This window comes from Sciurus carolinensis, chromosome 10, assembly GCF_902686445.1.
Source record: "Sciurus carolinensis chromosome 10, mSciCar1.2, whole genome shotgun sequence".
Taxonomy (NCBI): domain Eukaryota; kingdom Metazoa; phylum Chordata; class Mammalia; order Rodentia; family Sciuridae; genus Sciurus; species Sciurus carolinensis.
The window spans coordinates 120034476-120052062 of NC_062222.1; the positions used below are offsets into that span (position 1 = coordinate 120034476).

Sequence of the window (17587 nt, forward strand, 5' to 3'; positions counted from 1 at the left end):
AAGCATTTCAACACTGATAATAAATACAACATAGAGGCTGAAGAGGCCTGAAAACAGGAGGTTTGGTTAGAATGAGACCACAGTCAAAGGAAATACTTCTATGGAGAATCTAAGAGGGAAACTAGGGCAGGGGGAAGATGGTAATGCTTAGAACTAATGACAATTCGTACTAAATTGATGGCCTCCAAAGAACCACATCTCCTGGTTACCTGTATCACGTATAATCCTCTCCCACATAGATTCTGAGCTTAGCCAAAAGACTTGTTTTAGTCAATTTGATATTACCAAGCACTGGCAAGCAGAAACATGATAAGTAATTGCACTTGGGAACTTGTCTTCCTGGAACACTACCACTTAGAAGCCAGTTGCCATGTAGTAATAAAGTTTTAGCTAGACTCCTGAATGATAAGAGGTACAGAAAGAGAGATCATGATAGATAAGAAGCCATCTTAGCTATTTCAGCACCAAAAGTTCCCAAATGAATGCCAACTGCCACAGTGATCTCACTCCAGAACTTTAAGAACAGAAATACTAAGTAGCTGAGCCCAGTAGACCCACAGAACTGGGAGAAATAATAAACTGTTGTCATTTTAAGACACTACAATTTGAGGTGGTTTGCAAAACAGCAATATCTAGACAGAAAAGAATATAAGTTTGAGAAACCCAAGAAAAAGAGACAAAAATTTATAAAACTGGGACATCTGTATAAAACTGGGAGAAAAAGAGAAAAACCGCATAAATCTATAGAGTAAAATTAAAATGTGAAAATAGAAAATTTGAAAGTATTAAAGATGAAGGAGCTGAGTCACATGAGGAATAAGGGGGAAATTTAAGACTAGAAGCACAGGCAGTCTGTCATAGGAGGGTACGGGGAAAGGAAAGCTTTCCACCTACTTCATCGCTTTCATCTACTTCAATTCCACCATCTTTGTCATCATCCATTTGTTTATGTATTGTTTGAAGAGCTTCGAGACTAAATCGATCTTCTTCTGTAAAGCATGGTGGACTCAGTGACATACAGGGATCTGAAATAGAACAAAGGACAATTACTAACTTGCCACACCAAAACATAGGTTGCAGTTATTGGAAAAAAAAAAATTTAAACTTCATACCAAGTCAGATAAGAAACTTCAAAATGTCAGAGTATTCTTCACATCAAAAATATAATATGTGAACACAACTGACCAAAATTTAACAATCCAATTGCATTAATATTAGGCAACTACAATCAGAAATTACAACAGTACTAACTTCAAATTGTCTATAAAGTCTTCTATCTCTTCTCATCCATTATATTTACTAATTATTCATCCTCTACCCCCCAAAAAACAGATCTCCTCACACTACAAAAAAAAAAAAAAAAAAACACTAAAAGTCAGAGAATACAAGGTATAATCTGGTTTAATTAAAATAAAGCCCTAGGAAAGAAAACATTACAAAACAAACAAAAAGGCAATGGTAGAATATTCACATGACTCTCTTTTCATTTTTCTATTTAAGATACTGCAATGACTTTTTAAAAAAGTTTATTGCAGTGATGAGCCTAACATCTAATTTGATGTTTAGAAAAAGAAGAAAATGGAGGGAGGCCAGCACTTGAGACACACAAATAATTTTATTACCTAAAAAACAATTCAAACCCATAGTATCTATGTGTTCCATGTAACAGTCTACAATATATTTTGGCCATTTAAAATTTTTATAGTTTAAATTCAAAATCTGATTTTAACTTCTTTAGTTGTGAAGAAGAAGAAAATGAAAGAGAAAAAGGAAATTGTATAAAAGTGGACAATGGGCTGGAGATGTAGTTCAGTGGTAGAGCACTTGTCTCACACAAGGCTCTAGGATGGATCCCCAGCATCACCAAAAAAATAAAAAATAAAAAAATACACATATATGTGTGTGTGTATATATATATATATATATGGAAATGATGTAACTATAAATCATGTATGCATATATGTGTGCACATACAAATATTTAAAATCTGACCAAGATTTGATAAAACCTAAGAATGGTCGATTATGGTCCCTAATTTGCAAAACAACCAGAAGAACCCTGATATGGTTATGAGTTCAAATCTATTCGTAATTGTTTAGATAGATGCAAAGTAAAAGATAAGCTCTCAAGTACTAAACCAAAGAACAGAAGAAGATCTGTATACAACATATAGTAGCCTCCAGCAGACCTCATATGTACAATTATATCTTATTTTCTAATAAACATATAAAGTAAATATGATTATTGCTACCGGTTATAAGGAAAGGGCCACCATCCCTCACTCTGATCAAATAAACTTTGTTGTCAAATACTCTGAGTCAACAGTGAGGGCAGTATAACCTTCAGAAAGCTTTAAAAGAAAATTAAGAGCAACATATAACCTGAAAAAATTCACATAAAAATAAAATTGGTAATTATTTACTTAAATGAATATTATATAAACAATTATCAACACATTTAATAAAATACTCTCAAGGCCTACTTTAGGATATAATTTCTCCATGAAATTTTTCATAAATACTCTTTCTTAATGATCACTTCCTTCTCCAAACTCTATTCCAACCATTCACCCAGTATATATTGAGCAGCTATCATGTACCAGACACTGGAAATACCATAATGAACAAAAAAGACAAAATTCTCTTAAAATTTACATTTGAGGAATATGGGCATAACAAGATAAATAATAAAAAATATAAGGAGTTAGTAGTGATATAAAGGGGAAAAAACCAAATAGAGAACATATAGTCAAAGAATTTGCATTGTTTTATTGTATCTTCACTTTCAAATATTCTACCTAAGCCCCCACTTAATGTTGTACTTTATTAATCTTCAATTGCTTTACACATCATTTTGTCCATATAACTAAGCTTATGAACAGGACAGGTACCATGTTCTTCGATTTTTCACATGTTCTTAAAATACTGACTCGGGTGGGCATATTTTAGATGTCTGATAAATTCTATTACTTCATACATAAACCCAATCAAAAACTTCCAGCTTCTATATGGTATAAGGCAGTGATAAGTATTAGGAATTAAAAAGATAATCAAGCATCCCACACTCTGAAAAAGCTTACAGTCTAGTAAGAAAAGGCATGTAAACTTATAGGATACATTATTAGATATACTGAGAACACTGACTGCAGGTTGCTAAGGTGAACGTATCCTTCAAAAACCATGTGTTGGAAATTTAATCCTCAATGCAACAGTGCTGGGAGATAGGAGTTATTTAGGTTATGAGGGATCCATCCTCATGAATGGATTAATTCTGATTATAAGAGCTTGAGGCTGTGAGTTTGATCTCTTGGTCTCTCCCTCAGGTTCATTTGCTCTACTGCCATGGGATGATGATGTAAGAAGGCCTTCCCCAGATGGCGACTCCCTGATTATAGACTTCCCAGACTCTAAACCTGTGAGAAATGAATTCCTATTGTTTAAAATTATACAGTCTGTAGCATTTTGTTACACTGGCATAAATCCAGCCAAGAATCAGGCTTCTATGGGAATGTGAAGAAAAATTACCTAATCCAGACTAGAAAAGAGAAGTCAGTCAAAGTTTTCTGAAGATAAAAGTTTTTCTTAGATATTTTTTAAATGACCTAAGAACAACCTATCTTCAGTGACATGAAAAGAATACAGAACATTTGGAAAAACTACAAGTGGTTTAATTTGTCTGGAATACAGAAAAAATATACATATTTAAAAGAGAGGTGCAGATAGGTGCAGTGATCAAGCACTTGCCTAGCATATGCAAGGCCATGGGTTCCCATGTTCAGCACTGAAAAAAAAAAAAATGGGTAGGAGATTGGTAAGAGGCTAGATCTCTAAAAGCTGTTTTCCATACTACAGAATTTGGAATTTTATCCATGACTATGGGAACCTATTAAGGGATTTCAAGGCAGGGACTGACAATCAGATTTATTATACAAAGATCACTCCAGTGACAGTGGAAGTAGATGGACTGAAGGCACAACTGATACAGTGGTGGGAAACTGCCACAGTCATTTTGGCAGCATTCACCAATCCATGCCTCCAAGGAATAGAAAAAGTAGATAATGAAGACTGCTTAAGGGGTTGGTGGGATGTCCAAATTACAGCAGCAGAAGGAAAGACAGGAGCTGAAGTCCAGCAAGACTGGTCCATTTTTCCACAGGGAATTCTATCTCCTCTAAAGTACAATAACTTAAGGCCTAGAAATCTAACAGAATAGTTGTAAATTGTGATCTCTATTGACTCCTCTAATTTTTTCTTTTTTCATTTTTATCAGTTGTTTCCCTTCTAAGTTAATTCCGTAAAAGAGGTCCTTTTAACTCAGATTAGCTGGCCTACCTTTCTTTTAAAATATGCAACCTTTTTTAAAAGATCCATGCCTATATTGAATCCATTATAATTATGTCAAAGACAACTGCTAAAATACCAAATCGTTCTCCTTTGCCAATTTCATAAACACCTCCGTAGTGACCAAAACTGTGCCACTGCGTTTCTCATTTAAACAGATTTCATTCATTCATTTAAACATGATCTGAAGTACCTATAATGTGCCAGGCTCATGCTTGGTGCTAGGCACAAAAATTAAGAGTTTTCCTCCCCTTGTACTCTTACCTTGTGTTAACCATAACAATGCATGTATCTTTTTAGTTTTATCTGATGAGTACACTTTACTTTACTCTGGATTGAAGCACTTTATACTGAGGAAAAGGAATCAGGTGCAACAAAATGAGATGTAGCCAAAGTCCACAATCAACAACATTATTAAATTCCACCTCATTTTTCTATACTCAAAGCCTAACAAACTTAATCTAATTCTGCAGAAATAAAGTTAAATGAATTAAAATTATTTTACCTAATAAGTAATATCAACTACATTCTAGAAACCAATGCTATTTTGATGTACATAATTTAATCCCTACAAACTTAAGGAGGGCAAGTTTTATCCCCACTGTTTAGATGAAGAAATGAGACTCATGGGTAACCTGCTTAAGATCACATCCCTAGAGATGAGAGTGGGATTCTAACCAACTCTTCAAGACACCAAATCTATGCTTATGTGTCAGTGGCAACAAGAAGCATAAAAGGACTCCATGGGACAGGATCACTAGACACTTTCTGAATAACATTCACAATCTAGAATTCATACCTGTACTTTCTACTTTTTCCTTTTGATAATGTACCTCCACTTCAACTCACACTCCCCTTGAACATTAAGATAAATACATTATGTTGTTTCATAATTTTACCTTAAATTTTACTGTTAGCATGCAATGCATTTTTTATTCTCAATGAACCACAATGACTGACATATTTGTCAATCATATAAATACTAGAAGCCAAATAAATTAATTCTTAACTACAAGTTATTTGCCTAGTAAACATATAAATATTAGAATCTAGGTTAGAAGCTAGGTAAAGAAAAGTCAAAAATAAACAAATAAATAAAGCTAACTCTGGTAGATGCAATAACATTGTAACAAACATACAAGGATGACAAAACTAAGGAAGTCATGTTTATGTGCATAGTTAAGAAAGACCAGGAAAAAAGTGATCTTTACATTGGTGTTTGAAAGATGAACATGTCTTCTCTGGGAAGATGTACAGGGAAGAGCATAATCTTCTACTAGGTTTTATGCTAACAAAATGATAACTACCAACTATAGAGTGTCTATTATATATCATAATAATACTGTTATAGTTTAAATCTGAAAATCCCCCAAAAAACTCATGTACTGAATGCTTGGTCCCCAATTCAGCAGTCTCCAGAGGTGGAACTTTTGGAAAAAGACTGAATCATGAGGGCACTAACCTCATCAGTGGATTAGTTTTATTTGATGAGTTAATGATCTGAATGGATTAATTTGAGGTACTGGAAAACTGCAGGGAGCTGGAGCATAACTAGGGAAGTAAGTAACGGGGGGTTTGCCCCTGGGGTCTCTATCTTGTCCCTGATCCCTTCCCCTCTCTCTTTGCTTCCTGGTCTCCATGAGCTGAGTAGCTTTCCTCTGCCATACTCTTCCACCACGAAGTTTCAGTTTTGGAGCCAGAAAACCATAGGCTGAAATTTCTGAAACTGTGAGCCAAAATAAAAATCTTTCCTCTTCTAAGTTGTTTTCCTTGAGTACTTGTCACAGCAATGAAAAGCTGACTAACACGTATATAAGAAATTAAGTATTATACAGTCCATGTTTTCTAAAAAATATGCATTATTCCCATTTAGTTAGATAATTAAGAGAAACAATAGGGAAGGCTATATAAAGGAGGAATCTACAGAACATTCTAAAGTGACTATAGAGGGAAAAATATTAATAAGTTACTCACTGACTGAATGTCCCCATTTGCAGTTTCCTCAGCCTAAAAATCTTTCTCCCAAATATATTCATGTTTGATTAACTACTTTCATTCCAACTCAAATGTTCTTCAGAGATCACCTTATTTCCCTATCTAAAACAGCATTCCCCTTTACTCTGTTTGCTTTCTTTTTCCTCAAAGCACTTTAACATGGTACACAACATTGTATATTTCTTGATTTGCTCACTAACTCTCACACTACAATGCCAGCATGAGATCCCAGGCTTTGTTTTCACCATTCCTCTTCCCCAGTGCCTAGAACAGTATCTGGCACACAGTAAGCACTCAAGACAATATTTGTTTACTGAATTACTTACCTAATTGGCTTTTAAATGTAAATATTTTTAAAAGCTTTCAAGAAATTACTTGGCTGATTAGAAAACTAAAACGTAGAAACTGACAATAAAATGCTTCGCCTCTTCATAGTGCTACAGTTAAACCTAATTAATTAGTAGAAATTTCATATTTCATTGTCTGATTGTACAACAGTTCATCTCTACAGGCACCTACTGAAGGACATCTTGGTTGCTTCCAATTAGGTTTTGCAATTAAAATAAACCTGCTATAAACATTCATGTGCAGGTTTTTGTGTGGATATAATTTTCCAGATCCTTTGAATAAATACCAAAACAATGCAATAGCTGGATTGTATGGGCAGGCTATGTTTAGTTGTGTAAGATACTGCCAATCTGCCTTTTAAAGTGGCAAATCATTTTGTTTTCTCACCAGGAATTAATGAGTTCCCATTGTTCCACAGCCTCACCAGCATTTAATGCTATCAGTGTTCTGGATTTTAGCCATACTAATAGGTGTGTAGTGTATCTCATTTTTTTAAATTTTGTATTTCCTTAATAATATATGATGTGCAGCATTTCCTCATATGATTATTTGCCATCAGCCTATCTCCTTTGGTAAGATGCATCAATTTTATTTTAATTTGGAGATATATGTTTCCTATCAAAGAATGTCTATTACAGTAGTCAAGCAGGAAATTATAGAATACAAATTACAGAGAAGGACAAAAAGAAAAGATCACAGTAAAATAACTGAATGTAGTGAGAGAAAAGAGACAAATATGACTGGTATTTCAGGCATAAAAGTCATCTAGGTTAAAAAAAAAAAAAGGCATGTTTCTCTTGTATTTGATGGAGCCAAGTCAAACAACACAAGAGTTGCAAAATACATCAAATATGATTCCATGAAGCCTCCACTGTAGGAATAAATATGCCATTTTTTCTATTTTGTCATCTCAGTCGATTAATATATGTAGGGAATACAGTTTAGAAATCTAACAAATAAGAGTTCTACAAAAACAGTGAAGATGAAAAAAGTAAATGTAGTCCTTAGAGCTAATTTCCCTTCTATAATTTTCTTTAAGTCAGTATATTTCATGCAGAAAAAAACTAAAAAGTGGAGCCAGGTGACCATTAGGTACAAAACCAATGACTGTGGCCCACTACAGCACACAAACCATATGCTGCCAAGAACTTGGCTTACTGTCTTGGCAACTACTTACCAATCTCATGATTCAGATTATTTTAATAACTACCACTGAAAGAAATTTTTTAAATAAATAGTTTGTACTCTCACTAAGTCCTATCTCTAAAAAAATAAAAAGGGCTGGGGCTGGGGCTCAATGAGATTTTTTGGTTTTTGGAGAGAAGCTGTGAATTTAATTCTGTGATTCGGTGTGTTTGTGCTCAAGTCCTCTAATAATATGTGGTTATTCCAAGAAGTATGGGCTCCTTCAAGTCTCTATCTCAAGCCATGAACATTTTGATTAACAATGTTATATACAGTGCAGAACTTTAAATATTTTTATTTATTTTGTGTTGTTTAAGAGAGAAGGATAATTCACAGCTATAACAACACTGTACTTAGTGTTACGGAATTCTACATTTAAAAGTGGTTAAAATGGTAAATTTTATTTTATACATATTTTACCACAATAGTAATTTTTAAGAGCTACAACCAAAACACAAGCCACAGGAAACAAAGATCGTTAATACTAGTCTACCAATATCACCACTACAGAAATAAAGAGAACATTGTTGTTACCACCAGACACAGATTCAAGAGCAAAACATTTACTTCTAAGTATGCAAATTTAACATCAAGTAAAATAAAATTAGTACCAGAATTTTAGAGAAAATAAAGGTTGAACACTCTAAATATTCAATTCACTCTCACCCTGCCACTTACTGTATATCTCCAGGAAAGATATCTAACCTCTTTGCCTTAATTTCCTCATGTGCAGAATGGCAGTAACAGTAACCTTACAGGGCAGCTGTTAGAATTAGATAAGATATAAAATATATCTGACAGTGTGTGACACATATTAGGAAATCAATCAACAGCACTCAAGGGCTGGGGTTGTAGCTCAGTGGTAGGGGGCTTGCCTATCCCACAGAAGATCATGGGCATAACCCTGTCACGGAAAAAATGAACAGCACTCAAAAGATATTACTACCATCTAGAAAGGCAAGGTATCTGTAGTGATTAGCTAATAAATGGCACAGGAGAAACCATAGAAATTCAATGTTAAATGTCCTGAAACCTGTCTAGTCTTTCTATGATATTACTGTTACAATTACCAATTTTTTTTTTTCCTGTGCTAAGGATCAAATCCAGGGTTTACACACCCAGGCAAGTGCTCCACCACTAAGCTACTTCCCCAGCCCAAACTTTCTTAAGTAGATTTGACTCTAAATACCTTCCAGTTCATTCCAAAACCAAATATACCCTAAACTACTACAAAGAGAGAAGTACAGAGAGAATACAGTATTTATTGTGTGACTATTACTGGGTGACTTCAACTGGGAGTTGACTTGATCATCTAATTTAAACAATAACACTGTCAGTATCATACTTCTCATGATGAGTAAAGCAAGATTTTTAAAGTACTTTGCCCAAGATCAAACAGCTAGTTAACTTGTTACCACTCAACTCACATCTCTCCAAATTCAAAGAACTTGTGTCTTTCCTTACATCCTGTCACAGCCTATCAAAAGAAAAAAATTTCCTAATTTAAAAAAATCCTCAAAAGGTATATTCTGAAAGCAAATTCCAAAACAGAAATTCTAAACACACGTTCACTGAAAGTATCTTAATAGAAGTGGGGGGAAAAAAAAAAAAAAAAAAAAAAAAACAGTGCTCATCTAGATAAAAGTATTGCTACTTGATTATTTGTTTTTTTTTTGTTTGTTCACATAATTTTTTTAGAAAATTCTTATTGTTTTGAAATGAAAACAAATCCAAATTTCCAACCCAGAAACAGAGTCCTACCCCACTAATTTCCTCAGCAACAAAAACAGGTAGCCATTCCCCTTAGTGTTCCATAACAGAAGCTATAGTACCATCAGAATGGAAAAGGAGTCAGCCACATGTACAATGTGCTGTTGGCTAGACACTTGGTATTCACAGTGATATCTGTAAAGCAAATACTCCAAGTTGAAAACTGCTTATATAATGTATATTTAAAAACCAACCAATATCTTTCCTCATGAAAAAGACCTCAAGAACAGCCACTGTTTTTGTTTGTCCTGTCCTGTCCTGTGAGAGCAAAGTCTCACAAAATGCTTCTACATTGAAGGTTTGCAAATTAAGCTTCCAACATACAGGACTCTAAAGTAGCATATAGTTACAAAGTTTATTGAAATTCTTATTGATAATTAAAAGCATCAGAGTAGAAATATTATGTGTGTAAATTTTAAAGAATTTTTTTAACAGCCTCTTAAAGACATTCAGAAGCAACAGAGAGAAATCTGGAGAAAACCATATAGTTAGCAGCCTGCAAAGGGTTTCATGCAAAAAGCTGAATCAGGCAAAGCATCTGTTTAGTTTATGAGAGAACTGACACCTAACTCTTAAGATCGACTTCACTTTCCAAAGCAATTTTTTCTACATAAACTTTTTCACATAATTTTTTATAGAATATAATTCGAGCATCCATTTTTGCTCTACAGTAGTAGGTAGATTATTCATATATAGTAAAATTTTTATAACCAGCATACACACTAACGTTTTTTTCTCTGAAAGTGTTGATTTCAACCCTTTCATGGTAATGATTTAAGGGTGCTGGTGCTCTTGCTCACACTTTCTGTAACAAATTTTGTGGAACATAACACTAAAGATTATGAAATGATTTAATCAATATACAGACATATAATATTGCCCTTCCTATTCAAATTCTCCTTAAGAAGGTATGCAAGTTATTCCAACAACTCAGACACTGTCCAGAATCCATAATGTAAATGTATAACCCAAAAGAATTAACCCAAGGATTTGTAGTGTTTTCTGAATATTTTTTGTTGTCGTTATTGTTCTATTTAGTTATACATGACAGCAGAATGCATTTTGATTCATTGTACATAAATGGAATACAACTTTTCATTTCTCTGGTTGTATACTATGTAGAGTCACATCATTTGTGCAATCATACATATATACAGGGTAATGATATGTGTCTCATTCCACCATCTTTCCCACCCTCTCCCCTCTCCCCTCTCCCCATTCCCCTCTGCACAATCCAAAGTTCCTCCATCTGTCCCTTACCACCCCTCTTCCCTTTATGTATCCTCATCCACTTATCAGAGAAAACATTTCACCTTTGTTTTTTTGGGGATTGGCTTATCTCACTTAGCATGATATTCTCCAACTTCATCCACTCACCTGCAAATGCCATAATTTTATTATTCTTCATGGCTGAGTGATATTCCATTGTGTATATATACCACAGTTTCTTTATCCATATCTCTATCAAAGGGCATCTAGGTTGATTCCATAATTTAGCTATTGTGAACGGAGCTGCTATAAACATTGATGTAGCTGTGTCACTGTAGTATGCTGATTTTAAGTCCTTTGGGTATAGGCCAAGAAGTGGGATAGCAGGGTCAAATGGTGGTTCCATTCCAAGTTTTCTAAGGAATCTCCATACTGCTTTCCAAAGTGGCTGCACTAATTTGCAACCCCACCAGCAATGTAGGAGTATACTTTTTTTCCCACATCTACACCAACACCTATCATTGCTTGTATTCTTGATAATTACCATTCTAACTAGAGTGAGATGAAATCTTAGGGTAGCTTTGATTTGCATTTCTCTAATTACTAGAGATGTTGAACATTTTTTCATATATCTGTTGACTGATTGTATATCTTCTGTGAAGTGTCTGTTTAGTTCCTTAGCCCATTTACTGATTGGGTTATTTTTGTTTTTGGTATTTAGTTTTTTGAGTTCTTCTAAAATCTGGAGACTGGTGCTCTATCTGAAGTGTGTGTGTGATAAAGAAGTAAAAGCATAATTTCTTCCATTTAGGGTGTATTTAAGCTTTAGAGACTGCTCAGGAAATCAATCTGCAGAATATAAATTCTGATCCAAAAGAGGAATTAGGCTCTAGTTAAAAAAAAAAAAAAAATTCATGTTGTCTATAAAGTACAAAATAAATTCTATTTCTTTAGCCTTCAATATTTTTGTTTTATACTTTGTGTGTGTGTGTGTGTGTGTGTGTGTGCGTGCGCGCGTGCGATGCTAGGGATTGAACCCAGGACCTTGTACATGCAAAGCAAGCACTCTGCCAACTGAGCTCTATCCCTAGTCCGTTGTTTTATACTTTCTGAATATCTTAATATCTTAAATATTTAGCTGTGCTCTAAAAATAATGTTAGTTTCCAGAGAAACAGTTTCAAAGATATAAAACTGACCTAAACTTATTTATACACACACACACACATGCACACATACACAACCAAATTGAACCAGTTAGTTGGTACAATAATTGCTTTTATTTACACATTTTCTAAAATACTGGTTTCTCAATATAAACTAAAACCAATGTAAAATATTAATTGATCTATTGTGTTCAACATTACATTTCCACCATCTATAATACCAGCTGGAAAATAGTAAGCACTCAACAAGGATTTACTGAATTAATGTATCAATATAAAATTGTAATATGTAGTCATGGATCTTGGACTTGTATTTTATTTGGCAGGCTTAACTGTACTAGAAATATTCTTTTTACATGTAACAATCAATAAAACATAACCAAACCATAGACTATGACAAAGTACCAAACACTTCAGTTGACAGTAACTCCATTCTGACCACTTTGCTCAGGCCAGAAACTCTGAAGTCACTCCTGTTCTCCCAGACAAGCCCTTCCAACATCAGGAAATCTGTAGGCTCTACTCTGGCCTTTCTGCCACCATCATCACTTGGACAGATTACTGTTCCTTAGCCTTTTCGGTCCTCCTACCTTCCTTTCACAGATAATAAAGATGCACTCATAGTCACTTCCCTGCAAACACCCTCGACTTCCTTGTCCTTCTCTCATTTCATCATACTTAGCAAAGTTATATCCTTGTTCAATGTAATTCTCCACCAACTCTGCACTGACACCATGCATCTAAACATGGCTGATCACACTTTCAATTCATAACCACAGGCCTCAAGTGCACCCTTAATGCTACCAGGAAAGCATATTATAACTCCCTGGTTTATTCGCACTCCCACTCTATTTCACACCTTCTTGATCCTCAACCCCAAATGCCTCCTCCTCATCCTTATTCAGAGCATGATATTGCTTCCCACACTTTGGCAGAAAGGAAAAAAATTCTAAAAATTCAGTGAAGCTATCTGAAGAGATTGTCCTTAAGCTCCCACAATCCATCAAAACTTCCAGGGTCTGCATCTTCATACTGTGTCTCTGGCCTACTGCCAAAGATGAATTATCTAAGTTTATATATAAGACAAATTACTACATTTGTAAATGAGCTCTCATCCCATTTATCCCTTCAAGGGCATCACTAAAGAAATTCACCCTTAACAATCACTGACATTAGCATATAACCATGCTGTATATTCTCACATTCTTACCAAAAAGGGGGGAAAGAATTTTTAATAATTATTTATTTAATTATTTTTATACGGTGCTAAGGATGAAACCCAGGGCCTCACACATGGTAGGCGAGCACTCAGTCACTGAGCTATAGCACCAGCCTCAGGGGAAAGACTCTTAATCCCACTCCAATATTGCTCTCTTTGGCAGAAAATATACTGAAAACATTCCTGACCATCTCCAATTTCACTCCTCTCTTTCTTTTTTAAAATACGTTCCCATCAGGTTTTTACTCAGTACTCCACCCAAATTGCCTTGATCAAAATCACCTGTTACCTCTGCATTACTAAATCTGAGAGTTCATCTCATTTCTTGTGTTATTTTGCCTATCTGCAAGCATTTACCACAGTAGCTTATTTTCTTCTCTTATTCTCCTTCTCAGTCTCCTCTTACAAAAGGCATGAATAAATGTCTGGGAGTATGGTCATTATCTTGACTATGGTGATAGCTTCATAGGTATATGTAATATTTATCAAATTGTACATTTTAAATATGAACCATTTATGATATGTCAATTATACTTCAAAAATTAAAAAACAAAGAAACTGTCAGCGTTCACATACCATTCCTAGTCTCCAAGACCGCTTAGAGATCAGGAAAACAGGAATAAACAGGAAGTTGTTTTAAAAACTTAGGATGAAAAAAGTCCTGGCTACTGAGAACAATTAGTTCCTTTCCCATTCAGTTCTCTCACAATAACCTGGAACTACCATTTCAATTAAACAATTACTTTCCTAACAAAGAAAATCAAAGGGGTGGTGTAGAATCTGACATTCTTTTTGTCATGCACCCATCATTACAGTATCAGAAATAACCTGCTGCTTTCACTGTTTTTCCTCCAAACATAACATAGGAAAATACCTTTTATAATTCTTAGCACTCTGTAAGTCTCAGCTAAGTGTGGCCTTTACTATTATAAAGAAAACTGTCAGAAATCCATGCCACTGTCTGATTTATTATTACTTATGTATCCTATTTTCTATCATTTTATAATTTTATACCCTGTCTCAATTAACATCTGCTTGTATCAGCTATTTTAATAAACACTATTCAGAAATAAGGAAATAAATAAAATAGTACTTAGAGCATATAAGAAACATTTAATTATTTCACAAAAACCAAGCATACTTCATGTGAGTGTTTATACACAAAATTGATGAGCTAGCAGACTTCATGGAAATCAATTATACGATGAACCTCTCTGCTTATGCCACAACTCTTAAGCACTTCACAGAACTCCTTAGAAAAAAGAGACTCTCGGAGAAATGGGTGGGTCAGTGCCAGGTTTCTGTTTTGTATATAATATTTAGGCAGTTTCAGAAAGGGAATTTGAGGTTAAGAGATTAGAAGCAGGGATAAAAGTCTCTATATTCCCAAGCAAAAAAGTATAAACTAAGGTTGTGCTAATAGGATGAGACAGAAAAAATATTTACAAAGTAAATTTTACTAAGTCATGGAACTCTCAACAGTTTCATGATAATATGCAACCTTCACAATATGAAAATGCCACCAAGCAAGAAAAGACCTTATTCGTTATCAAGCATAGAGATAATTACTGTTTTCTTTTGTAATTTTAGAAAAATGCACATCTGGATATATAAATTTTCAAATGATCAGATACTGAAAACTAAACTCATATCACCATAAACTTTTGAGCCCACTTCACAAGGAAGAATGAGTTTACAGATTATCTGAGAAAACACCTACCACATGACAGATTGGAACACTGAAACAACTCCTCTCCAGCTCAGGATATGAGGAAAGGACAAGATGCTGGGTGCAAATAGTTAGAACTTGGACTAGGAGGACATGTTGTCAAAAGACTGACAATTACTGCATTCTTCCTGCCTGCAGAACTCAGAGATTTCTAAGAAATGATTTCAAATGGTCTAGAATGAAATGAAAGAAGTAATTCATAAAGCAGTGCTGATCATCTTAAGTAATAGTAGCTTTGCTTCCTCAACTGCTGTTACTAAGTCCTATAATGAAAGTCTTACTTTCATTACTACCATAAGCCAAGCACAAATTTAGCTTCCATCTAAAGAAACAACTTTCTTATTAAAAGATATGATTTCTATGCTAAATGTATCTATCATCTTAGAAGTTAAAAGCAAAGTTCTTTGCAGGGATCAGCAGTCTGAAGATGACTGGAATATGAATCAATTTTCTAAATACAAACATTTAGTTCTATTTTCTGACAGAAAGTGGAAATAAATAAATTAAGAATAGTGTTTGTATATCGTCTAATTATCACGAGCTCGAGTTCCATCCGCTCCATTTTTCCACCATTCCTGTGAGAGAGAACCTCATCACCTCTCCCACAGCCTTCCTATAATGGGCTCCCTGTCCCCAGCACCACCACACTACAAATGCAGCCCGCTTTGGGCAACCATCTCTCTTAAGAACACAAATCTAGGGACTGGGGTTGTGGCTCAGTGGTAGAGCGCTTGCCTAGTGTGAGGCACTGTTCGATTCTTAGCACGGCATATAAACAAATGAATAAAATAAATATCCATCAACATCTTAACAAAAACTTTTTAAAAATAAGAATATAAATCTGGTCATATCACAAGAAATACTTCACCACCTCCCAGTCCCCAAAAGGATACAGGCTGATCCCTGAAGAATCATTTCACCAGTGATTCACCCATAAAACTGTACTGACCTTCCTAATAGATGTTCCCTATTCTCCACTCTTACAGCATTTAAATGTAACTACTATAGTTGCAAGTAACTTTTTACCTATCAACCCACATCTTCCACTAGTTGAATTTTTTTTTTGTAAACAAATGGGATACATCTTGTTTATTGTAAACAAATGGGATACATCTTGTTTCTCTGTACATGAAGTAGATGCATATCATTTGTGTAATCATATATTAACATAGGGTAATAGTATTTGATTCATTCTGTTATTTTTTTCCTCCCCCCTGCCCCTCACACCCCTCTTATCCCTCTATACAGTCCCTCCCTTCCTCCATTCTTGCCTCCCTCCCATTCCCCATATTTTTTTAAAAACTGATTTAATATATGCCACATGTTTTCTACAACGTTGCACAGACAAGAATGCCTGGGATTTTAAAACCATTTCTCAAAGGAATAAGCAAAATTTCACAATGAAGTCTACCAACACTGTCAGAACTAAGCTCAAATCTCAATTTCACAATTTACTAAGGATGTAATCATCAAACCCCCAACATCTTTAGATCTTAACTTTCTCAACTGAAAAGATTAGCTTAAAATATTCACCTTTATGGGTTCCTATGAACAATGAAATATAAATAACAAGAAATCACTCTAGAAAACCTGTAGAACTGTAATGAAATGAACAGCCATAAACTCCAAAAGGAACACCTATTATATAAAGAAATAACTCTTCTTTGTGGCAACCACAAGTTGCAACTTCATGAAGATGCACGCAATGCATTTTTTTAAAGAAAATGTTCTCATTTTCAGAGGAAAAAAAGGCACAGTCTATATACAACAGCTAAACTAACATTCAATCTGTCCTTCAACTTTTAAGGCAATAAAATGATAATTAATTTTACACAAATGCTTATTGACTCCTGATAGAAATCAGTATTTAAACACAAAGAACATAGCCTCAGTTCCTAGAAACTTTATTCAGGTTATTAACAAATCCAGCATATGATGGTATTAGCTATAAAAAGTACATGTGACCAAAATGACAAGTAAAATTTTTAAGAACTTATTTGAAATATGTTACACATATTTTCTACAAAGCCACATAGCCAAGAATGTCTGGGATTTTAAAACTGCCCCAGCAAACCTTTTAACATGACCCTAGTTATCTTACCATTTCAGAGAACAAACTTCCTGGGAGGAAAAGAGTAAAAAAGACAGCAAAGAAAAAATTTTGAACTGAGATCAGACAACACAACTGGGGTAAAAATATGTGCTGTGCTTTATCAAGAGGGGTTGTGCTGGAGGGAAGGAAAGGATACAGGCTGTGATTTCCTTGCCTGGCACTTCACTTCAGTTATAATATAGCAGAGCAGGGTGGGAGAGGGTTCTCTGGAGGATAAGAATCCACAAATACCAGGTAACATATTGAATCTTCAAAGTTCAAATAACAAACTTTCAACTTTAATTTTTCAGAGTATATTTAGAATGGATAAAGAATTAAGTAGAAAAATTGGATTTCAACTACTTTTCCCAATTAGTCTCAAGTTTTTGTACCAGTTACAAATTAATGTTTTACTAAAATTATACTTAAGTAATGATTTTTGAAGTAAAATTTGAACTTTCTAGTACAAAGTTATGCAGCAACCACACAGGACCTTACTTCTTACTGTATTAGACCAATGTTAATCCCTGAAAAGT

General features: G+C 34.5%; 1 protein-coding gene across 1 annotated transcript in view; it reads right to left on the minus strand.

Moving 5' to 3' along the window:
• Stim2 (stromal interaction molecule 2) overlaps nucleotides 1-17587 on the minus strand; it is a 176724-nt gene that overhangs the window by 119985 nt on the left and 39152 nt on the right. Inside the window, 1 exon segment of the mRNA XM_047566298.1 lies at nucleotides 895-1025. Coding sequence (XP_047422254.1) covers nucleotides 895-1025 — 131 coding nt within the window.